The sequence below is a fragment of the Rhineura floridana genome, chromosome 7 (genome assembly GCF_030035675.1).
Source record: "Rhineura floridana isolate rRhiFlo1 chromosome 7, rRhiFlo1.hap2, whole genome shotgun sequence".
NCBI classification, from domain to species: Eukaryota; Metazoa; Chordata; class Lepidosauria; order Squamata; family Rhineuridae; genus Rhineura; species Rhineura floridana.
This window is the reverse complement of record NC_084486.1, coordinates 117,752,399-117,778,056: the sequence shown is the minus strand read 5'-3', so window position 1 is coordinate 117,778,056 and position 25,658 is coordinate 117,752,399. Positions and strand designations below refer to the sequence as shown.

The 25,658-nt window shown below is 44.1% G+C and overlaps 1 protein-coding gene across 1 annotated transcript in view; it reads left to right on the top strand.

The window, feature by feature from the left end:
• HLTF (helicase like transcription factor) overlaps positions 1 to 21,528 on the top strand; it is a 76,402-nt gene extending 54,874 nt beyond the window's left edge. The window contains exons 20-26 of the mRNA XM_061637008.1: positions 223 to 347; positions 1,871 to 2,049; positions 6,220 to 6,339; positions 10,076 to 10,188; positions 10,405 to 10,585; positions 11,617 to 11,697; positions 20,140 to 21,528. Coding sequence (XP_061492992.1) covers positions 223 to 347; positions 1,871 to 2,049; positions 6,220 to 6,339; positions 10,076 to 10,188; positions 10,405 to 10,585; positions 11,617 to 11,697; positions 20,140 to 20,283 — 943 coding nt within the window. The 3' untranslated portion in view covers positions 20,284 to 21,528. The remainder of the gene's footprint in view (positions 1 to 222; positions 348 to 1,870; positions 2,050 to 6,219; positions 6,340 to 10,075; positions 10,189 to 10,404; positions 10,586 to 11,616; positions 11,698 to 20,139) is intronic.
• Positions 21,529 to 25,658: the final 4,130 nt, after the last annotated feature.

Genomic DNA, 25,658 nt, shown 5'->3' with positions numbered 1-25,658 from the left:
TGGTAAAATTGATTTCACAAATTCTGCAAGTTCTCATATTATGATCTGTGAAAGAAAGGTGGGGAATGCAGTAAGAGACGTGTGGATACTGTGCTTGTTTCTCTAACAAACCACAAGTTTTGGAGGCCAAGGTTATTGTCTCAGAACTGGGCCAGAGTTTGAGATTTGTGAATCACAGCTCAAGTATTTAAGCTGTAATACTTTTGCTTAATTATTCCTTAGGTATTTTAATGAAGGAACTGTCTTGACCCACTATGCAGATGTTCTTGGTGCTTTGCTCAGATTGAGACAGCTGTGTTGTCATCCATGGCTCTGTACAAGTGTATCTTCATCCAGCAGCGCAGAAGGTAAATTTTCCCATGTTCTGTTAAAAACATAGTAGACTTTTAATCTCAGGTGCTTAGATGGTTTTGTACTTAATACTCCACAGTCCAGAGACTGCTAGTAATAATTCATATTTCGATCTGTTTAATTGTATGCTCAGGATACCAGTATGGTTACAGTGGCTTCCCCCAACCTGGTGCCCTCCAGATGTATTGGAGTATAGATCTCATCAGCTTCTGTCAGCATGGTCAGGGGAAGATGGAGGTTGTAGTCCAAAATACCAGGAGGATAGCAGGTTTGGGAAGGCCGGGTTACAGAATAAGAAGTATGTACAATTGTGGAGCAATACTATGGCTGTAGATGTGTTATGAATACAAAGAACTAGGGAAGCCTGATGAAGTAGGCTATAGCGTTGCTGTTGCAAATTGCTGATTTTTCCCAAGATACACTGTGCATGGTAAATTTTGGTTTAACAGGTAACTTCACTGTATGGCCTAAAAGTTCTTACTGCACATACATAATGGCTCTTATTTCTTTCTGAGTTGCAATCTGTTCTTCATGTCTCCTAGCCTCTGTTACTTTGAAAGTTGTTGAGGTGAGAGGGGAAGAGTGGTGGGGGCTGCATTTATATTTCAATATGACAACCCAGGCAAAGAACGGCTTGTTCTGAAAAGGAAAATAGCAGCTAAACCTTTGTTAGAAGTAGTCACTAGATGACTAGTGGGGGTCATACAGGACTTGGGCTTGAGGCTAGTAAATCCACTGACTGAGCTGTGCTAGAATTTTTACTCTGTACTGAGTAAGAAGAATCTTTTGTATGTTAAAAATATTTCTGAAAAATTATAATGGTAGCCATTATCTGAGACAACCTTAGGGTTTGAAATGCTCAACTACATAGTCTCAATACAAATATTTGAAAAATGATGTTCAGTATTAAAGCTGTGTGAAAAAAAGACGATGGTCTCTCTTAATGCTATTAAATATCACTGCATTGCCACTTTAAATTGTGATGTCTAATAAGCATTTGAGTACAGTAGACGAGTATATTCTTCTAATTCATAAATTTATACAAATCATATATGTCATCCATTACTCTCCCTAGCAGCAAGCTCAGGTTCTGACAGAAATGGAGCCAAACCAAGGTTACTGAGAAACAAGAGGGGGCATGGCATGCTTGAGGAAGTTAAAAATTCTAAAAAATTCTAAAACCCTAAGGGTACTCCTCCACCCCTCAAAAAACAGCCCATTGAGGATGAATTATGTTTAGTAGCCACATGAGAGCCAGCTGGAAAAGAAAAAATGGAAAATTGGGGGTCGGGAGATGAAATAACCTGCTAGAGGGTGGCATGGCAGGCTGGAACCTTCAATAGAACTCTACTAGAAGATGAAATACACTGCAACTTTTTGTTGTAGGTCCCACTTAAACAAATGTTCTACTTTGTGGGTTGTGTTGCACTGTGGTACTTTAACTAATCTTTATATCTGTTGAATGGTTCAACCTTGTAACAGTTCTCTTTTTTAACAATTTGTATCTGTGTCTGGACAGGTAATGGTACCCCTGAAGAACTGCGTAAGAAATTAATAGAGAAAATGAAATTAATTCTAAGCTCTGGATCAGATGAAGAATGTGCAATTTGTTTAGAGTCCCTGAACCTTCCTATGATAACACACTGTGCTCATGTGTTCTGTAAGCCATGTATTTGTGAAGTCATCCAAAGGGAGAAGGTCAGTTATTACCTTTACTAAACTATAGTGAATTATTTGGAAGCAGTAGGTCTCAGTGACCAGTAGGTAACTTGGCTACTGTGTTGATAAAACAAATTAATACTTGTTAATATTTCCTTTTAATTTATTGCTGCCATGTACTTTAGGAGACTCATCTATTGACTTTTTTCCCCAAGTGCATATTCAACTGCATGAACTCCTAATCGACTTGAAGGCATATAACAACTCCTCTTGATACTGACCTTTTAATTATATTGACCTGCACAATACCATGTGCATGTGTTTGTTGTTAAACGCTATGACCTCAAGTTAGACTGAATAGCAGTACATACCTCAGACTTCTTTAAAAATGTTTAATTTGAAGGTCTTGCACAAGATCTCTTTCTCATAATTTCAGTATTTCATTGCTGCTGCATTTTGGGTGGGTGGAAGGGAGATGCGTGGTTGCACCCTTAATGATTATGGGGACTTACAGGTCATTCCTAATTTATTTTTGGCGTGTATTGCCACCCAGGCACCATAACCATATAAAATCAAATGCAGATTAATATTGCCAAATATCACTGTTGCGCAAGACCTCTATAGTAAATGCTTTGTTAAAAAACCAAAATGGATATTGCTCCCCATCTCCAAAAGCACAAACCTCCATTTTGTATGTTATGAAACATAACTAAGGGCTGGTAATGTTTGCTGTTTTGCACTTCTGGTACATAGTTTTGTTTTGTTTGATTTTTTTAAAAAAGATGCATGTGCACAGGTGCAGAACCTGCCCAAAACAGAAAAGGGGACAAGTGTTTGAGGGGAGGGATTAAAAAACCCTCGGATATATTCCATCCACTGGGGTGGATGGCAAGCAGTGGAATAGCCACAAATATCCGTGACTGAAGGAATAGAATGTATGGAAGCTTACATGCCAATTGTGCACACAGAAAATCTGATCTGAATGACCCGTTTGTGATATAAAGCATACATCTACATATTAATCCAGCCCAGAGCAATACAATTAATTGTGCCAGCAAGCCAAAATGTCTCTTGAAAAAAAGGAAGGGGACCCTTATGCTGTGAGGGTTACAACTTCCTATGATCTCTTCAGAGTGATGCCTAAGGTTGCACACACAATACTAAGTACATTTCTTCCATCCTTTCAGTGCTAATCAGTGCATAATCTCACATTAAAGTTGACATCTCTAAGTTAGTGAAATTACTTGTTCCTGGGTAGAATGAAGAGCTGGAATGCTTGAAAATAATTGCAGGATGTTTTGTGAATAGGCTACTTTGCATGGTTCTAAAGCTTCAATTTCAGTGGGAGAAAATTAGATTCCAGTTAAAGTATACTCTTTCCAATTTTTTGTGCATGTTGTAGGCCAAACTACGGATTACATTACATTCATGGTTTTTAAAAATCATGCTCAAGCTGGCTACTTTCTTTTTTCAAGTTTTATCTCACTTTTCATTAGGTATTGCATAGCACTTGCCATGAAATAATACATATATAAATTAAATTGTACTGTGAGTAAGTTGCAGCTGAGATAAACACATGCTGTCTTTCACACTGGCCACTTTTCTTTGACAAAAAAGCAGCCACAGCACTCTGATCTAGAACATGCAGTCTCTTGCCAAAACTAACCCATCTATTTGCCCCACAAAGCTGCTGTTCACAGCAAATAATAACCCAGTCTGGGTTCAGGACTGGTTATGGGACTAAATCGGCCTTGGTCACCCTGATGGGTGACCTTTATCGGAAGAAGGACAGGGGGAGTGCGCCTTGTTATTCTTACTTGATCTCTTGGTGCCTTTTTAAACCATTTACCATGGTATCCTTCTGGGCCGACTTGGTGAGATGGGTATTGGAGGCACTGTCTTACAGTGGTTCTGATCCTATCTCCAGGGTCGCTCTCACAGAATAGCATTGGGTGACTGTCTTTCGGTCCCCTGGCAGTTGTGCTGTGGGGTGCTGCAGGGTACCATCTTGTCCCCCATGCTGTTTAACATCTATATGAAGCCATTGGGAGCAGTCATCAGGAGCTTTGGGGTGAGGTGTCAGCAGTATGCTGATGATACCCAGCTCTATTTCTCCATAACATCTAAATTGGGAGAGGCTGTGCAAGTCCTTGACCGCTGCCTGGATTCGGTGGTGGGCTGGATGAGGGCCAATAAACTGAGTCTGAATCCTAGCAAGACGGAGGCACTGTGGGTTGGTGGTTCCCGAATTTGATTAATTGGTCAGTTGCCTGCTTTGGATGGGGTCATATTGCCTCTGAAAGAGCAGGTCCGTAGTCTGGGGGTGCTCCTCGATCCATCTTTGTCGCTAGAGGCCCAGGTGACCTCAGTGGCTAGGAGTGCCTTTTACCAGCCTCGGCCGTTTCTGGGCCGGGATAGCCTGACCACTGTTGTCCATGCACTGGTAACCTCCAGCTGTAATGTGCTCTATGTGGGACTGCCCTTGAGGTTGGTCTGGAAGCTGCAGCTGGTGCAAAATGGAGTGGCGAGACTGCTCACTGGGGCAGGGTATTGCCAACATGTCACCCCACTGCTGAAAGAATTGCACTGGCTGCCCATTTGCTACCGGGCCAAGTTCAAGGTTCTAGTTTTGGTGTACAAAGCCCTATACAGCTTGGGACCAGGGTACCTGAAAGACCGTCTTACCCCTTATATACCCAGCCAATCACTGTGCTCTGCAGGTGAGGGCCTCCTGCAGATGCCATCTTATCAGGAGGTTTGTTCTGTACAATATAGGAAACGGGCCTTTAGTGTGGCAGCACCTACCCTGTGGAATTCCGCCATCTCTGTTATCCTTTCAGCGCCTTTTAAAGACTTTCCTCTTTTCAACAAGCCTTTTAAGTTGAGACCTATCCCAGTCTGTGTCTGTGTTGGAATTGCTTTTAACATTTTTTTTTAACAATATGTTTTTAACCCCTTTTTAAAGATTTTAAAGCTTTTTTTAAAAATGTTTTTAAAGTTGTTTTAATGTATTTTTTTATGATGTTTTGATGTGTTTTTAGCGCTTTTGTTTGCTGCCCTGGGTTCCTGCTGGGAGGAAGGGCGGGATATAAATCAAATAATAAATAAAATAATACCTTTTGAGGATAAATAGTAGCCACAGTAGGAGGAGGTGATTTTTGGTTGGAAAGCCCTAGTCTGTATTTAAAATCACTTACAGAACTGGGGCCCTTTTACTGCATTTTCTTAAAAATGAAAGTGGCGAGTTTAGTCACACTTTTTGAAACTGAATTGTGTAATGGAGTTTGGTCCTGTGAGGGCTTTCCTACAGGTGCAAGTTCACATGGACTTGTTCAGATGGCTGCTGAATACCATTCTAAAACTGCTACAGAAGTAGTCATTGGTGTGGCAGCAGCGACTTCAAATCTTGCATAGACAGTTGTGCATTGCTACATAGCATTATAATACTTTCGCAGCAACAAGAAAAGCTAGTACATAGTGGAGTTTTGCTGGCTAGGACAAACTAGACTGTGAGGCTTATGAATTCCAACAGATCTGAGATGTTAATACACCCCATTTCTTCCACACCCTGTATAGAGCAGGACTATATATTCCTCCCACAGACCAAATTGCAGAATATAGTCTGCCACAGTCTTGCATTGCAGAAAGGTGCTAAAGAAATAGAACAGACCATAAAGCTTCTTGACATTACAAGTCAGTTTGGAGAAAAACATTACTAACTCAGCATATGACAAAAATCTATCCACTGATGCCATTTGTAAGTATGATTTGGGAATGACATGTACAATTGCAGCAGCAGTGACAGTCTAAAAATGTGTACAAGCTGCCTAGTGAGTGACTTGGGAACAAAAGATGTAAAGTAAGGGTAATTATGCAGTGTTTCTGCAGAAGAAAGCAAGTATCATTTGGTCCTTGCTGATTTTTGTTATGTGGATTTAACAGAAGGAATGTGCATTACTTGATCTGTTGTAGATGATTACATGGCAATACTGTTAGGCTTGTTCATAGTAGGAATGTTTACTCCAAAGGAACCTGATTTGTTCTCTTTAGTATTCACTTGGTATATCGTTGTATGAGAAACCTTACACTTCTAAAAAAAATACTGAACTACTTGTTGAAGTATAATACAAGAGCCAGCCTTTAAACATGGCATACAAATCACAAGCTGTGTGTTTCTCAGAAGAATAACATTAATCTTCTGTTTTTCAGCCAAATGCCAAATGTCCTCTTTGCAGGAAAGAAGTTGGTTTAGAAAATTTAGTAGAATGTCCCTTAGAGGAGCTGGATAATGGAAAAAAGGCTGACAAAGAATGGGTATCTAGTTCAAAGGTAAATGTCAGATTTGAACACTGAATTGTCTTTGTTTAATATGGTATACAAAAATAGGCTCTTGTTTTGGGTAAAAAAATGCATTAAAATACCACATTGAAAGTACAGCACCTGGCTAAATCGTAGGAATGAGTCTAGGAACTCTGCATATTTTTAATCTAGTTCCCTAAATCCATTCTCAAGTCATTCTTTTGGGATGAGGAAGCATACTAAGAAAAAAAAAGTGTAATTTGAACAAATACTAGTTACTGGTTATGTAAAGATAATTCAGGGGAAAACTGCTAAGCAAACACTCTAGACACATTAATAGGCATACCATTTTCCAAATATATGTAGTAGAAGTCTGCTATATAAGCAAGCCGCTATTCAAGGCAGCACAGTGTGTGCTGGCAGCCATTCAGCTTGTCTTGCAGCTTCTCTCTGGCTTTTGTAGTTTAAGCATTTATTGTCGTTTTCTCTGTCGCTTGATCTGCTGCTTTGTGCTGCTGCAAACTTCTGTTTCAGCTGCAGCCAGTACGAATTTCTAGTTTTGATACATGAATTATGCTTAGAAAAAGGAAAATAATTGAAAGGGTATGAGTGCACCATCTTTTTATGTGTAGTCATCTGCAGTCCTCTTGGTCCTGTTTGGCATTATTTTTTCTGCACTTGGATAGGGTTTTCATTTGTCCTCTCAACCCAGCTATTGTATTACCATAGTCTATTAGTAGTTATGCTCCTGAGGGGAAGGAGGGGTAATCTAGAAGACAATAAGGGATGCTAAAAAAGAATTTGAGGAGCACATTGCTAAGAACATAAAAACCAACAACAAAAAATTCTATAAATACATTCAAAGCAGGAGACCATCTAGGGAGGCGATTGGACCCTTGGATGATAAGGGAGTCAAAGGTGTACTAAAGAACGATAAGGAGATTGCAGAGAAGCTAAATGAATTCTTTGCATCTGTCTTCACAGTGGAAGATATAGGGCAGATCCCTGAACCTGAACTAACATTTGCAGGAAGGGATTCTGAGGAACTGAGACAAATAGTGGTAACGAGAGAGGAAGTTCTAGGCTTAATGGACAATATAAAAACTGACAAATCACCGGGCCCGGATGGCATCCACCCGAGAGTTCTCAAAGAACTCAAATGTGAAATTGCTGATCTGCTAACTAAAATATGTAACTTGTCCCTCGGGTCCTGCTCCGTGCCTGAGGACTGGAAAGTGGCAAATGTAATGCCAATCTTCAAAAAGGGATCCAGAGGGGATCCCGGAAATTACAGGCCAGTTAGCTTAACTTCTGTCCCTGGAAAACTGGTAGAAAGTATTATTAAAGCTAGATTAACTAAGCACATAGAAGAACAAGCCTTGCTGAAGCAGAGCCAGCATGGCTTCTGCAAGGGAAAGTCCTGTCTCAGTAACCTATTAGAATTCTTTGAGAGTGTCAACAAGCATATAGATAGAGGTGATCCAGTGGACATAGTGTACTTAGACTTTCACAAAGTGTTTGACAAGGTACCTCACCAAAGACTTCTGAGGAAGCTTAGCAGTCATGGAATAAGAGGAGAGGTCCTCTTGTGGATAAGGAATTGGTTAAGAAGCAGAAAGCAGAGAGTAGGAATCAACGGACAGTTCTCCCAATGGAGGGCTGTAGAAAGTGGAGTCCCTCAAGGATCGGTATTGGGACCTGTACTTTTCAACTTGTTCATTAATGACCTAGAATTAGGAGTGAGCAGTGAAGTGGCCAAATTTGCTGATGACACTAAATTGTTCAGGGTTGTTAAAACAAAAATGGATTGCGAAGAGCTCCAAAAAGACCTCTCCAAACTGAGTGAATGGGCGGAAAAATGGCAAATGCAATTCAATATAAACAAGTGTAAAATTATACATATTGGAGCAAAAAATCTGAATTTCACATATACGCTCATGGGGTCTGAACTGGCGGTGACCGACCAGGAGAGAAACCTCGGGGTTGTAGTGGACAGCACAATGAAAATGTCGACCCAGTGTGCGGCAGCTGTGAAAAAGGCAAATTCCATGCTAGCGATAATTAGGAAAGGTATTGAAAATAAAACAGCCGATACCATAATGCCGTTGTATAAATCTATGGTGCGGCCGCATTTGGAATACTGTGTACAGTTCTGGTTGCCTCATCTCAAAAAGGATATTATAGAGTTGGAAAAGGTTCAGAAGAGGGCAACCAGAATGATCAAGGGGATGGAGCGACTTCCTTACGAGGAAAGGTAGCAGCATTTGGGGCTTTTTAGTTTAGAGAAAAGGCGGGTCAGAGGAGACATGATAGAAGTGTATAAAATTATGCACGGCACTGAGAAAGTGGATAGAGAAAAGTTCTTCTCCCTCTCTCATAATACTAGAACTCGTGGACATTCAAAGAAGCTGAATGTTGGAAGATTCAGGACAGACAAAAGGAAGTACTTCTTTACTCAGCGCATAGTTAAACTATGGAATTTGCTCCCACAAGATGCAGTAATGGCCACCAGCTTGGACAGCTTTAAAAGAAGATTAGACAAATTCATGGAGGACAGGGCTATCAATGGCTACTAGCCGTGATGGCTGTGCTGTGCCACCCTAGTCAGAGGCAGCATGCTTCTGAAAACCAGTTGCCGGAAGCCTCAGGAGGGGAGAGTGTTCTTGCACTTGGGTCCTGCTTGCAGGCTTCCCCCAGGCACCTGGTTGGCCACTTTGAGAACAGGATGCTGGACTAGATGGGCCACTGGCCTGATCCTGCAAGCTCTTCTTATGTTCTTACGTTAATCTAGATGGATCAGTATTAGTTCAGAAATCTTCCTGAAATCAAAGGGAGGTGAGACTACAACTGGAATTGTTACCTGTTAAAAATACCTGACTTGCAAATTTGTGGATTCCTGAAATCTTCTTACATTGAGATTGGATTTAATTCCATTTATTAATGTGACAACGTTGAAAAAAATGGAAGTGGACTGCCTTCAAGTCGATCCCGACTTATGGCGACCCTATGAATAGGGATTTCATGGTAAGCGGTATTCAGAGGGGGTTTACCATTGCCTCCCTCTGAGGCTAGTCCTCCCCAGCTGGCTAGGGCCTGCTCACCTTGCCACAGCTGCACAAGCCGGCCCCTTCCTTGTCTGCAGCAGCCAGCTGGGGGGCAACTGGGCTCCTTGGGACTATGCAGCTTGCCCACGGCTGCACAGGTGGCAGGACACGTAACCCCTGATCCACTCACTGTGGGGGTGATCTTTAGCTGGCCCTTTACACCCAGGAGACACGAGCGTGGATTTGAACTCGCAGACTCTGGACTCCCAGCCAGGCTGTCCTCCCCACTGCTATACCAGCTTTTTGTGACAACTACCAGCTTTTTGTGACTACTTCCTAAAAGTCACATTTATTACAGTCAAATTGTATATGAAGTCTCTACTGCTTTCCAAATTTGAGACTCTATTAAGTAATAACTTATATAATCAGTCAACCCAGAGCTAACATCACAGTGCACAAAGACTGGGAAGTAAACTGAATTCTTATATAAAATCAGTTTTCTTCCCAATCTTTATGCGCTGTGGTATTAGTTCCTGGTTGACTGATTTTCTTTCATTGTTTGAGGGCAAGACGTTTTGGCATATTGTGGTAGAAAATGGGGGAAACAATTGGTCAGCCTGAAACATGCATTGTTTCCTTTGCAACAATGAAATTAACCCAAGGAAACCAATTAAAGAGACTTTGTGGTTTGTAAAACTGAAAATAACTATTTTGTGTTGCAGATCAATGCATTAATGCATGCCTTGACAGAACTAAGGAAGCAAAATCCAGCTATTAAGAGTTTAATAGTTTCTCAGTTCACAAAATTCTTGTCTCTAATAGAGATTCCACTAAAGTAAGTAGAAATACATGGTTACTAAAATACGTGCTTGCTAAAAATTCTTCAACTGACAAATGTAAATACTTGCTATCTTACCTGCTGTGCTATGTTATGATTCCTGCACAAAAATAACTTTCATTTTTTTTAAAAAAATGAAAACCAAAACTTCATACCAAAGATCAGATCACTCAGATTAACTGACTGTTCTACTTTTCACTTTTTCTGTCTCAGGGAATCTGGGTTTGCTTTTGCTCGTTTGGATGGGTCTATGACACAGAAAAAGAGAGTTGAGGCAATTCACCAGTTCCAAAGTAATGAAGAAGGGTCCCCAACTGTAATGCTGTTATCCCTAAAAGCTGGTGGTGTTGGTTTGAATCTTACAGCAGCTTCACGAGTGTTTTTAATGGATCCAGTAAGTATAAACTAGTCAATAAGTGTGACTCATGCAGCACATCCTAGAAATACAAGGAGGAATGAGAAAAGTTCCTTTTGATCAGCTAGATACTAGCAAGAGAACAAGTTCTGATGGTGCTGTTCATAGCAGCAAAAACAGTATTATTTCACTATGTTAGCTGTAATAGAAAACCTGTAATAAAGCTGCTGATTGAGAATGTGCATAAATTACCTTGAAAACCTAAGGGTGCAATCCTAACCCCTAGCTGGCAGTGATGAGGTTTGATGTGTTTGCATTTGTTAAGTCAGGAGGATGGGAGGAAATGTCCCTTCATGCCAGCCTGGGACCTGGCACAGCAGCAAAGAGGTCCAAATTGGGCCTGTTGTCACATGATGGCAACAAGGTCTGGACAGAATCCAGAGGCTCCTGCGCCCTCCCAGCCTCCCCTGAAATGCCTTTTGAGGGGAGTATCATGGTTCCTGCTGTTAGAAATATCATCTGCCTGCCATTTGGGCAGATATATTGAGATGCTCCTCACCAGCAGAGACTGAAAGGGCTAAGCAGAACTCTGTTCCATCCAGCCTCCCCCCCCCCCCGATGGGAGATCTGGGGTTTGGGTTGGTGTGCCTGCTTATCATACAGGGATATGTGAAATTGTATCAGTCCATTTTTTCGGTCATCTTAAAGCCTTTTAATAGAAGTGAATGCACTCCTTTGGAGGACCTCTGTACCGTAGCTCAACTATAATCAGAAAAGCTTTTGTCATCAACAAAGTACTGTTTACTTCTGGTGGCTCATAAACTTGATGGGAGAGATAATTGTCACCAAGAGTTAGGTTTTGTTAGTGTTGTGAATATCATGAGATAAATAGCAAATGTAATACATAAAGCTAATAGGATTTTTTTCAAATCTCAAGTCTTCCAACACTATGTTAGTAAAACAGTAAAGTCCTCTTCCACAGTGCTATAGTGATTATAACTTAGAAATCTGTAACTTGAATACACATTTCTTTTGGCAAGGCTTAGCATGACTTTGAATATCCCCGATAGGCTTGGAATCCCGCTGCAGAGGACCAGTGCTTTGACAGATGTCACAGACTTGGGCAGAAGCAAGATGTTGTCATCACCAAGGTGAGCTGGCAGTTATTTTAAATAATCACAGGTGCTTATTTCTTTATTAAATTTATATCCCACCCTTCCTCCCAGAAGGAGCCCTGGGTGGCAAACAAAAACACTAAAAGCACACTAAAACAGCATAAAAACAAAAGTCTTTAAAACATGTTAAAACAAAACATCTTTAAAAACATATTAAACAAAAAATCTTTAAAAACACAGCTTTAAAACAACTTGAAAAGCAATTCCAACACAGATGCAGACTGGGATTATAAGAAAAGGGGAATTGTTTTAAATGCAGCCGCACTTAGGGACGCAATATAATATAAGAGAGCCTCACAAGAAATTAAGTACCATCTGTCTACTCCATTTCTTCATTCCCAATTGCAAACATCTGGTGTTCGATCCAACAGACTGTACTATAGCAGCTAAGGTTGTGTATGAAGAGCTCTCTAAAAAGATGAAATTCTGCCAATAAACTGTTTGGTGCAACAATGGGAAACAGACTGAATCTTGCTTCCCTTCCTGAACAGTTTATTGGCATGATTTCAGTTTTGTAAAATGGACTCAGCTGTTGGAGCAGGAAGGAGATCCACATACACAGTTTTCAGTCGAACTAGAAATATGGATCCATAAGACTATTTTGATCCATATAACGTCCCTTGCTGTATGAGCAGTTGCACTCTCTGGAACTCCCGTTCGATCTCCGCCATGCCCCTTCCCTGGATACATTTCGCCGAGCCTTAAAAACCTGGCTCTTTGGACAGGCCTTCGGGATCTCCGGGGTGGGCTAATTTTTCTATGATTGTTTTAAATTGTTTATTGATTGCCCTACATTGTTCTATACTGCTGCTATTTAAAATGGTTATGGTTGACTGCATTGTATTTTATTCTGTATTTATATTGTATTTTATCAATTTCAATGTGTACCTAGAGTGGCTTCGGCCAGATAGGCGACACAAAAATTAAATTTTACTTTACTTTACTTACTTACAAGAAGAAATTGCTGCTTGTCACTATTTCTTCCTGAAAATTCTAGGACAGTGCTTCTTCCCCCTGCACTGACTGTTTACTAAGGTTCATGAAGGACCACTTAACAAAACTGTTTTGTTCTACAAATTAAAGCGCACACATAACTGCTGTTTAAATAATGGTAGCCTTTATAATTCAGTGGTTGTGCATGTGTTTTGTGAGCAAAGTTATGTGGGGCTGGGTGTACTGTTATCCAGCTGTTGCTTCAGGTCAGGTTCAGCATTCATCCTACTTCTGTATTTGGACTGCTTAAAATCTAGTCTTGCACAGGCACAAGAAAAATATTTTTGTCTTTAGCACTGGCATAATTATCAAAACCAGCTCCGTATTATGAAAATCTCAGTCCCTTGGCCAGGCCACTGAGAAGGGCCCCTGGCAATTGTTTAGGGAAAAAATAAGACTACACCAGTGTTATATTATAACAATTCCTGTTTTAATATTCTGGCCCTAATTAGAACAGCTTTGATATATACCTGAAAAAATTAATCAAGTTATGGGGCCAAGTGCAGATATTCTTGACTGTGTGGTTAATAGATCACAGTTTGAAAACCTTTCCTCTAGGCTGGGGAACCTCTGGACCTATGGCTGTTGTTGGATTCCAAGTCTCATCAGCCCCAGCCAGCATGGTTAATGGTCAGGGATGATATGAGAGTCCACATCTGGAGGGCCACAGGTTCCCTTTTTCCACAGGTAGCCTGCCATCAGATTGGGTAGTACTGCCATCTAGCATCCGAAGGCAAGAATGCACTAGAGTTAAAACCTTGGGCTCGAGCCCCTCCCACTCCAGTCTTCATTCTTGCCTCCGTCTGAGGCAGATCTGAATTTAGACAGAGCGTAGCTAAGTCTTATTTCCATTCTGTTACTCTTCTTATCTTTTTACCTCTTGATTTCTTCGGGGCTCTTCCCTGAGGCTTCACCAGCAGTGGCTGCTGCTTTTACATTTAGCGGGGACTCCGTGGCTGCGATCCTCCCCCCCCTTTTTTCTTTGCCGTTTGTTACTCAGCTTTCAGAACTTCCTCCAGCAGCGGCTGCTGCTCTTTCCCATTTAGCGGGGGCTCCGCGGCTGCGGTCCCCCCTCCCCCTTTTTGCCGTTTATTACTCAGCCTTCTCAGCCTCCTCCAGCAGCGGCTGCTGCTCTCTCGTGTTTGCGGGGGCTCCGCGGCTGTTAGGCTCCAACAGCAGCGGTTGCTGTTTTTTCGTTTAGCGGGGGCTCCGCGGCTGCAGTCTCCCCCCTCCTTATTTCAGTCTATATTTTAGCCTCTACATAGGGAAGCTTGCGGCTGCGGCTCCCTCGTAGACACCCCGCCCGTTCTGAAGCCTCTTGTAGCGCTCCCGTTTTTCCCGCCAACCCCGATATCGCGGCCGCCATTGTTATTTATTTCTGTCCTTAGGGAAGCTTGCGGCTGCGGCTCCCTCGGCGGCCGCCATTGCAATTTCTTCTATTTTTTTACAGAAGCCCCTCAGCCCTGCTGTTCATTCAACCCGGCTTGGGCTCAATTACGCTTACTGATATCGCCCCTCTCGCCTGTTTTTTAGCAGTGTGCTCTCCTGTTAACAAACATATACTCACCTATTCAGTATTCCCCTCAGACACAGCAAGTAGCCCTGTTGTGGGACTTGTGTAGTCTCCGGTTATCAAATTTATATTCACTTAATCAGTATTCCCTTCAGATACATCAGGTAGCCCTGTTATACCACACCTTCCTCTTCGTGTGTGTGTATATTTGTAGGTGCACCTCCAGTAGCCCTGTTATACCACACTTGCCCCATTGTGTGTGCGTATATTCGTAGGTACATCTCCAGTAGCCCTGTTATACCACACCTTCCCCAGTGTGTGTGTGTATATTTGTAGGTGCACATCCAGTAGCCCTGTTATACCACACCTTCCCCATTGTGTGTGTGTATATTTGTAGGTGCACATCCAGTAGCCCTGTTATACCACACCTTCCCCATTGTGTGTGTGTATATTTGTAGGTGCACATCCAATTGACTAGTCTGTGCACCTTGGTGGTACCGCACCTTCCCCATTGAGTGCGTGTATCTAACCTTGGCCACACTGCGATTTTTAAATAAAGCTTACCTCTCTGGCAGTGTCACTAGCGGTCTCGCACCTTCCCCATTGTGTGCGTGTACTTAGCTTGGCGCCAACCTTACCTGAGTTGTTACCTTTCTCGTACTGGGCATACTCACTCCTGTCATACTGTTTCTAGTCTGTCCTATACTATTTTTACCTTGGCTCTGTTACCGCTCCTTCCCCATTGTGGGCGTCATTCAGAGATTGTCATGGCGGATTTGAACCCTGAGGTGACAATATCCCCTGAAGCAGGCCGTCCATCCCCACGCCATTCAGCTAAACATAAACACGCCAAGGCAAAAGCAAAGACTAAACACCTGTCTGGTCACGGAGCGCCCAAGAGAGCACGCTATGTATCATCACTCCCAGAGAAACCTCGCCATGCAGCCGTTCCTGCACTTTTCCAGTCTCCTTCTGAGTCTTCAGAGGAAGAGTTTGAAGGATTCCCCTGTCAAGCTCCTCAAACTCCGCATGGGCAGCCTCAAATTCCTCTTCAGGAACAGGCACTACCTTCTTCCACTCCCCCAGGGATACAGTTGACCCCTGACTTCCTGCAACAACTACGAGAGCTGCTGGGGTGCCTATCCCATCCCCAGCCTACTCTACATTTGTCTTCTCAGCCCGGAACCTCATGACAGCCCAGCTCTGTGAGACAACCCGGTGACAATACTGATGCTCCACTACCCTCTCCTAACCCATATGAGGTGGTCAGGGGTAGATTGGACGTAGAACAATCTCAGTCTGATGACTACATGAACGTTTTTCAGAATGACCTGGATGAATGGAGTGGGGAATCTGACCAGGAGGAAGAGATCTCCTATCGCCTGTTTGACCCGGCGGATTTCTCTCGTCTGTCACGTAGAGTCTTGGACACTCTTGGCATTCAACCAGAACTTATTCAACCGGTTGTCCCTCCTGTCAAGGGTGCCAGAGTTCTCAAGTCCCCCAGATCAGTGCAGCACTTCATTCCCGTGCCAGACCCCATTAAAAAACTGACCAGAGAAGAATGGCCCCGTCCCCTTCGTCCACGTCGTTCCTCCTCCTTAGCCAACAAGCTCTATACCCTGGACCCGGAATCCATGTCCTTTCTGAACGTCCCGGGGGTGGACCAACCTATTTCCAATCTTGTATCCCGTTCTCTCCTTCCAAAGGAAGGCGAATCACTGTTCAAGGACCCCTATGAGAGGAGGCTTGACTTTGTCTTCCGTAAGATCCATGAGGTCTCCGCTCATTCCATCCGGGCCTCTTCTACTGCCTCTATCTTCTCACAGGCTTCCATGATGTGGTTAGAGGATATCCTTGACGAACCCAACCTGGATCCTGCCAAACTAAGGAAAGGTATCCTCAAGATACACAAGGCTGCTGCCTTTGTGGCCGACGCCACGTTAGACGCTTCCCATCACGGTGCACGCGCCCTTGCAGCCGAAATTGTAGCTCGTCGTACTCTATGGCTCCAACATTGGGACGCCGACTCGACTGCCAGAACCAACTTATCCTTAGCTCCATACTCGGGAAATATGCTCTTTGGCGAGGACGCTCTCAAAGCAGTCCTTGTCGACCCCAAGGACAATCGTAAACCTGCACTAGCTACGGCCAAAAGAGACGACCGCAGACCCGGACGACGGTTTACCCCTTACCGTTCCTTCCAACCCTTTCGGAGAGGACGACCCGGTGGACGAGGACGGGACACCAGGCCTACAAATTTCCGTCCCTTCAAGGCACCCTGGTCCAGACAACGATCACAATACAGGGGCCAATACCAGAGCAGGCAGGCATATGGCAGAGGAAACCGTCAACGCAGGCAGTTCTGACTCCATCCCCATTGGAGGCAGACTCTCCTTCTTCTCCAGCATCTGGCTAAACTTGACAAACATCTCCTGGGTCAGACTTCTCTTCACCCAGGGCTACAATATAGAATTTTGGCGGACACCACCGGACAAATTTTGCATCTCCCCCATCTCCAGGGCATGCAAAAAGATCATGCAGGACGCACTACGACATCTACTAGAGATAGCCGTTATAGAGCCTGTTCCCCCATCCGAACGACTACAAGGCGTGTACTCCGTCCTCTTTACGGTTCCCAAGCGAGACTCCTCATGGAGGGCGGTCTTAGACCTCAAGGGCCTCAACCGCTTCGTCAAATACCGCCACTTCAAGATGGAATCTCTGGCGTCTATTGTAGAGGCTCTACAACAAGGGGACTTTATCACATCCATCGACCTGAAGGACGCTTACTTACACATCCCAATTTGCCCGAGTCACAGACGGTTCCTGAGATTTGCACTAGGCCACCTCCATTTTCAATACCGGGCCCTTCCATTTGGCCTCTCCTCAGCCCCCCGAGTCTTCACCAAAGTGATGGCCACCATGCTGGCGTATCTCCGCCTCCAGGGGGTCCATATTTATGCTTATCTCGACGACCTCCTCCTCCGAGCAGGCTCCCGGGACTTGGCCAACAGGCAGATCCAGTTCACCCTAGAGGCACTACACTCTCACGGCTGGCTGATCAATGCGGAAAAGAGTCATCTACAACCAGCTCAGCGCCTCCAGCACTTAGGGGCAATACTGGACACATCCCTAGCCATGTCCTTTCTGTCCCCAGACCGTATTGCTTCCATCACAGCCATGGCAAACTTCTACATCGCCCCACAGCAGATGTCATGTTTCTGGCCCAGTTTCTCGGGGCAATGATCTCCACCATCCACATCGTTCCGTGGGCCCGACATCATTCCAGACCTTTACAATGGGCTCTCCTACCCTTTCAAGCGGACATCTCCAAGTCCAACCATCGCGTAATTCCTCTGGGCCAATCTCTGAAGCAATCATTCCGCTGGTGGGTATCCACAACTTCCCTTACCAAGGGGACACCGTTCCGGGACCCAACCAGAGTCCTAATCACCACGGATGCCAGTCTGTCCGGCTGGGGAGCCCATTGCAACTCCACCTTTGTCCAAGGCGTGTGGTCAACCCAGGAACTAAGTTACAACATCAACTGGCTGGAGCTCAGGGCTGCTCATCTCGCTCTAAGACACTTCCAGCCACTATTCGCTCTACAACACGTCCTAATTCGCACGGACAATGTTTGCGTGAAATCTCACATCAACAGACAAGGAGGCACAAGGTCCAGGGCTCTACAGGAGGAAGCGACACGACTCTTCGACTGGGCCGAGTCCCACCTCCTGTCATTACGAGCAGAACACCTCAGCGGCACGCTAAACGTTACGGCCGACTGGCTCAGCAGGCAAACGATCCATCCGGGAGAATGGAAACTTCATCCAGCTGTGTTCACCCTCCTTCAGCGGCGGTTCGGCCCCCTCTCACTGGATCTCTTCGCCTCCAGCCAAAACTGCCAACTGCCTCGTTACTTCTCAAGGTACCTAGAGACAACGGCGGAAGCAGTGGATGCGCTGACGACACCATGGCCACACGGGCTCCTTTATGCCTTCCCGCCTATATCACTCCTAGGCAGGACATTGACAAAACTCCGACTTGAACGGACACGGATTTTACTCATAGCACCCTACTGGCCTCACAGACCCTGGTTTTCGGACCTCCTCTCGATGTCAATGGCGGCTCCCTGGACTCTTCCAATCAGGCCGGATCTTCTCTCCCAAGAACCAGTTTGGCATCCGGACCCGAACTGGCTGAGACTGACAGCCTGGCTTTTGAGCGGACACAGTTGATCTCTGCTGGTCTGTCTCAAGGGGTCATAAACACTATTTTAGCATCTCGGCGTCCGTCAACTACTCGAATCTATCAGAGTACTTGGCGTACTTTTTCCAGCTGGTGCACTTCTAAAGGTTTTTCAGCACCCCAAGCCACTGTACAGCACGTTCTACAGTTCCTACACAGAGGCATGACATTGGGACTCAGACCGAACACCCTGCGTAGACAGGCCTCCACCATCTCCTCAATTCTGTCTGTTTCTTCATCGGCAGCACCCCTAGGCACTCACCCGCTCATCAAACGCTTCTTAAGAGGAGCTACCCACCTCTCTCCAGCGGTACGTCACCACTTTCCATCCTGGAACCTCTCCAAAGTTTTGCAGGCATTACAGCGACCTCCATTTGAGCCTCTTGCCTCAGTGCCTCTAAGACTGTTGTCTTTTAAAGTCCTTTTCCTCGTGGCTATCACTTCCGCGAGGCGGATTTCGGAGTTACAGGCCCTGTCATCAGCCCGTCATCTCTGCGTATTCCATAAGGACTCTGTAGTCCTGAGGCTGGATCCATCGTTCTGTCCTAAGGCCAACTCAATCTTCCACAGTAGCCAGGACATTGTACTTCCATCCTTTTGTCCAAAGCCGGTCCATCCCCTCGAAAAGGCCTGGCATTCGCTGGATGTTAGGAGAGCGCTCAAAGTTTACCTCTCTCGCACTCTGGATATTAGACAGACAGACGCATTATTTGTATCCTTTCATCCGAGATCTTTGGGAAAAAAGGTGTCCAAATCCACTTTGTCCTGTTGGCTTCGAGCCTGTATTTCTATTGCATATCAGTCACTTAATTTGCCAGTGCCGTCTAACATCACTGCCCATTCGACCAGGTCTGCTGCCACTACGGCGGCTTTCCTAACTAATGCTCCTCTTACAGACATATGCAGAGCGGCAGTATGGGCTACCCCTAACTCCTTTGTGAAGCATTATAAGATTGATCGCTATGCTTCAGCTGACGCCTCTTTCGGGAGACGTGTCCTGCAACACGTTATTTCTGATTTGTAACTTCCTAGGAATCCCTCCCTATTAGGGGGCTACGTTGGTACATCCCAATCTGATGGCAGGCTACCTGTGGAAAATGGTCCCTTGGACCCACCTGAAGGGTGATTTTCACAGGTACGCCTGCCATCACGTCCCTCCCTTGTGGGGGATTTCTGGGGAAATTGGTTCAGTATTTCGTATATAGTTCAATCTATGTGCTTCGTGCTCTGTCTGATTTTCTTTAGTTAAAACCTGTTCTTACGTTGCAAGTTCTATGATATTTGCTATGTATATTTTCTTTGCTGCTGGGGCTTTTGCCCTTTGGTTACTTTCAGATTACCACTTCGGACTCGTCATCATGAAGACTGGAGTGGGAGGGGCTCGAGCCCCAGGTTTTAACTCTAGTGCATTCTTGCCTTCGGATGCTAGATGGCAGTACTACCCAATCTGATGGCAGGCGTACCTGTGAAAATCACCCTTCAGGTGGGTCCAAGGGACCAATCTCTGCTTTAGGATTTGTCTTTATGCTTATTCTTACTGCTTCACAACACAGTAACAGATTCACACTTTAGGGTAACATGTTTTCAGTACATTTGGAAGCATAGATAGCTGTAGATTACCTTTTTTCTTTTGCTTGACACTTTTTTCTAATTGCCTTTAGTTTATTGTGAAGAACTCCGTGGAAGAAAACATGTTGAAAATCCAGAACAAGAAGAAAGAACTTGCAGCTGGGGCCTTTGGAACAAAAAAACCTTCTTCTAGTGAAACAAAAATTAATGACATTAAAACGTTGATGGATTTGTAGTTTGAGATGTTGGGGACAGCTCTAATTTAAATATGGGGTTGAGTATGAGCTGATGTTACCTATTCGGTCGGCATGTACATAGTGTTTAAAATTAATCTGTTAAATCATAAGATGTCAGGTATCAAGAAGACTGATGCAATTCCACCCTTAACTTTTTTTTATTACTCTTAGGCTAAGCCAGAGGAAGGGCTCTTGCTTTTAGAGCAGTGTTTTTTAGGTTGTTGTTTTTTAACTATTTTCCTTCCATTGGGAATAATGGAAATAAAAGAGATTTATGCCAGCTCTTGAGATGGAGTAAATTTCTCATGAGGTTGGGACTGTGTGAGGGGGCTGGGTAGAAGCTGGATCATTTGGATCCAAGCCTTTCCTTGTTTTCCTGATATGCCCCCAAACCACCCCGATACATTCCCCTTGTACTATTGGCATCAGAGCTCTGACAACAGTAGGGCCAGGGCTAGAGAAATTTTTGCAGCAGTGGGGAGGGGGGGATCCAACATCAGCTCCCTTTCCTACTTCACCCTTTGGAAAGGGAGATCCAATGTATCCAATGTCCCCTGGGATTGCAGTTGTAGGGTCTGTGGCAGTGAATATCCTGAAGCCTCTACATTATAGATTTCAAAACATGGCTGGGAAGATGTTCTTTAAATGCACTGGTAACCTTCATTAGATTTTCTTAAATTGTGTTTCATGTATGAAGACCAAGTGGGTATTCTTCCAAATAAGAAATACTATGCTTTAGAGCACAGAAGAACAAGTATTATGTGTCATATTTAATTTGTGTTCTGGGCAGATTGGCAACAACAATAGCAAACACCAACATGCTTTTGTCCTCTGCACTGAACATCAGTTATATAACATAGTTTCTGTGTTCCTGTAATTATCTACATCAGTAAAGGAAAGTGTATATAGAGAAGAACCAAAATTAAGTTCTTGATTTTTTTCCTAGGCTTTATCAAAACAATTTTAACTCATAAAAATACAATATTTTATTTGAGTTATAGCTACACTGTTTTTAGTTCATTACAAACTCCTAATTTTATAGTGTTATGACATACAATAGTCTGTATATTGAAGAATAATGTCTACTACATACTGAGTTTTCTACCATCTTCTGGAGCTAGATTCTGAACTTAAGAAACCATGTTTACTGAAAACAAGTAAACTTTTGTCTGAGTTTATACTCTGCCTCTGTTCTCTTGCTTGTTAGCAGTCATTCAAGAAATAAAATTGCTCAAAATAGTAAAACCTCAGTAGTTTGGTGCCAGCTTTATTTCTAGGTAAATAAAACTGGTTTATCTAGACTCATGCCTACCATCTTTAACATTTTCTTGACTACTTTTGGTTTATGTGCACAGTATTGAAAGGTTTTGGGGCATAAACTCATTAGATCTTGTAAAAATGCACTAGAATAATCTAACAAACAGTATATAACTGTGGGCCGTTGTTAAAAGCTGGCTTCTCATAATTAGCAAACCAAAATCTCTGGTGCTGACAGAATGGGGACAGCAGTAATACTAACCTGTTCACTCTTTTTAGCAAATAGTTAAACAAGTGGCACCTGCCACAAAATGTTGTAGTATGGAGTGCTCCTGTATAGCATTCCAACCACTCTGTTCTCCCTCTGTCAGTCACCATTCTGTGGCCAGTGAGCCAACTCCTGCCCTTATTGTGCTGCTCTGGGGACTTTTCTACTCCTTGGGATCTTTTCTAAAGCTTTTTTTGTTTGGCTTGAATAAGGATTAGCATGTGGAGAATTGAAATCCCTATTAGCATATAGGATATACTTTGATATAAGTGCTTTAAGTGCACCAAGGGTAAAACAAACAAGTTATAATTAGAGTGTGAGTAAACCTTCTCCCCCTTTTCCCCCTCCAGATTTGTTCCTGCTATCCAAAGGACATCAGTCTTGTACTGTTTTAGTGCATGTGCCTTGTTGGTGGGAGGGGGGAAATACCTCTATGTAATAAGTCAGGAGAACCCTGGCCCTCCTGGTCCAGATGTTGCTGGACTACAGCTCCCATCATCCCTGACCATTGGCTGGGCTAGGTGGGGATGATGGGAGCTTGAGTTCAGCATCTCTATAGGTTCCCTGCTCTCTTTGTTGTTAAAATTTATTACCTGCCCTTCACCCAAAGATCGCAGGGCAGGTTACAACCATTTTAAACACGCAGTTAAAACAGTTAAAAACAACCTAAACAACATCACAGAAAATAGGATGGGTCCTAAAAAATATACATCTTAGGTGTAGAAGGCCAGGCTAAAGAGGTATGTCTTCAGTAGTTGCTGAAAGTTGTACAATGAAATTGCCAGATACACCTCAGTGGGGAGGGAGTTCCATAGCTTAGGGGCTGCCACCAAAAATGTCCTCTCACAGGCCACCACCACCCGAACCTCTGAAGGTGGTGGAACTACCAAAAGAGCTCCCTGTGCTGATCTCAGCATCTTAGAAGGTCTGTAGGAAAGGAGACAGTCTTTCAGATATTTAGGACCTAAGTCATTTAGGACTTTAAACATTAACATGAGCCCCTTGAACTGGGCCCAGAAACAAACTTGCAATCTATACAGTTGTTTTAAAACGGGTTATATGAGTTCTAAAGGGAACCCCAGCTAGCAATCTGGCTGCTGCATTTAGACCAGTTGACATTCTCGAGTTGTCTTCAAGGGCAGCCCCACACAGAGTGCATTGCAATAATCTATTCTGGAAATTACCAGAGCATGGAGCACTGTGGCCAAGTCTCTGTCCAGAAGGGGCCAAAGCTGGTGAACCAGACAAAGTTGGCAGAAGGCACTCCTAGCCACTGAGGCCACCTGAACCTCCAGTGACAGTGTTGGATCAAGGAGTAACGCCACGCTGCAAACTTGCTCTTTCAAGGAAAGAGCAACCCCATCCAGAACAAGCTGTTTTCACACTTACTAGACATGAGAACTCTGGACACACAACTCCTCTGTCTTTTCAGGATTTAGCTTCAATTTATTGGCCCACATCATTGCCTCCAAGCACTGGCTCAACATCTCAACTGTTTCTCCTGATTCAGATGGAATAGAGAGGTAGACCTGGGTGTCATCTGCATATCGAAGGCACCTCACTCCAAATCTGATGACAGCTCCCAGTGGCTTCATATAGATGTTAAATAGTGTGGGGGACAAGATGGAACCCTGTGGAACACCAGGATAATTCCCAGGGTGCTGAACAGTAGCCTCCCGTAACTACTTTTTGGAAGCAGTCCTGGAGGTATGAGCAGAACCACTGAAGCACGGTGCTCCCAACCCCCACCTTGAGATATTCCAGAAGGATACCGTGATCAACAGTATCAAAAGTCACTGAGACATCAAGCAGAATGAGCAGGATCACATTCCCTCTATCTCCTGACAAATGCCATCAATTTAGGATTGTTTCAGTGCCATGGGCAGGCCTGAAGCTAGACTGGAATGGATCCAAGTGATCGGTTTCCTCCAAGCATGCCTGAAGCTGGATCACCACCACCTTCTTGAACACCTTGCCCAAAAAGAGGATATTTGCCACTGGGCGATAGTTGTTTAACACTTCAGGGTCCAGGGTCACCCTCTTAAGGAGGGGACGCATCACCGCCTCCTTCAAGACAGATGGCTCCTCCTCCTCCAGCAAAGCATTAATCACTCCCTGGACACTATGTCCTAGTCAGTCCCTATGGCTAGTTGTCAGCAGCCGGGATGGGCAAGGGTCAAGAGGGCAGGTGGTGGGTCGCACTTCTTTAAGCTGCTTGTCCGCATCCTCAGGCTGCAATAATTTAAACTGATTCAATACAAGTGGAACAGACAGTGCTCTGGATACCTCCATTGGACTTGCCCTAACTGGCAGCCAGTTGTGTCTGAATCTCATCGATTTTGCCCCTAAAGCGCCTTGCAGAGTTGTTACAGCAGGCCTCTGAGGATGTCAGAGCAATGCTCTCTTGACCAGATAACAAAAGCCCATTCACTCAGAAAAGCTCTGCCAGCCTGCTATTTGCAAATGTAACGGTGGCAGAGAAGTAGCTTTCTTTGCCACCATCATTGCCACGTGGTAGGCACAATAGTGCAGCCTTACCTGTGTTTGGTCAGGTTCAGACCAAGTTTGGTGCCAGTTGGGCTCCAGCCCCAGACGGCTCCTGTTTCATTGCACACAGATCACTGGAATACCAATGTGACCTACATGCTCTACAGTGACGGGGGGGGGGCACTCAAGCAATCATGGCGATGGCTCTGTGCATCTCATCATTCCACAGTGAGACAAGAGCCTTGACAGGAGCACTGGCCATACCAACTGGAAGATTTGCCAGAGTGTCCAGGAATCCAGCAGATTCCATAAGTCTCAGAGGGAGGACCATTTCAGTGGGACCCCCACCCTTGCAGAGTGGAGTAGCTACATTCAACTCAAACCTTACCTATTAATTTATGGTAGTAGCTATTACTATAGTGACAGCCTTTTATGGACACCACATAAATGGGGAAAAAATACTTCAACCATGCTAGTGGGATGTACATACAGGCAGCAGGTAGCTGAAATGTTTACGAAAGAGCAGAGTAGTTTAGCATTGTCATGATAGCAAAGTATGCTATAGTGGCTCACCTCCCCTTTGTGGTTTCAGGTAAGTTGTACACCAAGGGGGGGGATCCTTTTGGCCCAGAGGGCCAGATCTTTATTTTGCCCTCCTACTGTGCACCAACTGACGGGTGGAATCGGGCACCTGTTAGTTTTCTTTTCAAAGGAACTTGTCAGTCTTGTGAAATGCTGCACAAGGGCTTTGCAAAGCACATTGTATACCACTTGTGAAACACCTGGCAATCAGTTTGTGGTTGAGTGCTTTGGAGGCACTGTGTAAGGAATTTGACAGTACCTGCAAAGCCCCACCCTTACCTGCCCCACACATGCCAGGCTATGGCAGCTGTGCATGGCTTGATTGAAGTGACCTGGTGGGCCAAATTTGGCCTGTGGGTCAGAGATTCCTCACCCTTGGTGTACACTCAACCTGCACCTGCAATGTGAGGATAATGTTGCTGTCTTCTAGGGTTCATGTAAGTAAGGATGACTGTGATAAGAGTATTCTAAAGCAATTCGTAAATGCTATGTGTTTGCTAAAGAATTCAAAAAGCACAGCCCTATTAGTGTGTTGCAGCAATAACAACGAAGTCCTCTGGCTGGTTAAAGGGTGAACAGATTTTTGTGGCATGACCTATCATAGACAAAAGCCCACTTTCTATTCTGTGAATTGTTATCTTCAAGTGGTATAGTGTCATACTTAAGTCAAAGTTATATTATTGTAGCAGAATACTGTTTTGTCCCAGGCCACGTCCCTTTCAGTTATGTTATTGCTGAACATAGGTAGCTATTCACTTTCACAAACTTTCTTCCCTCCTCC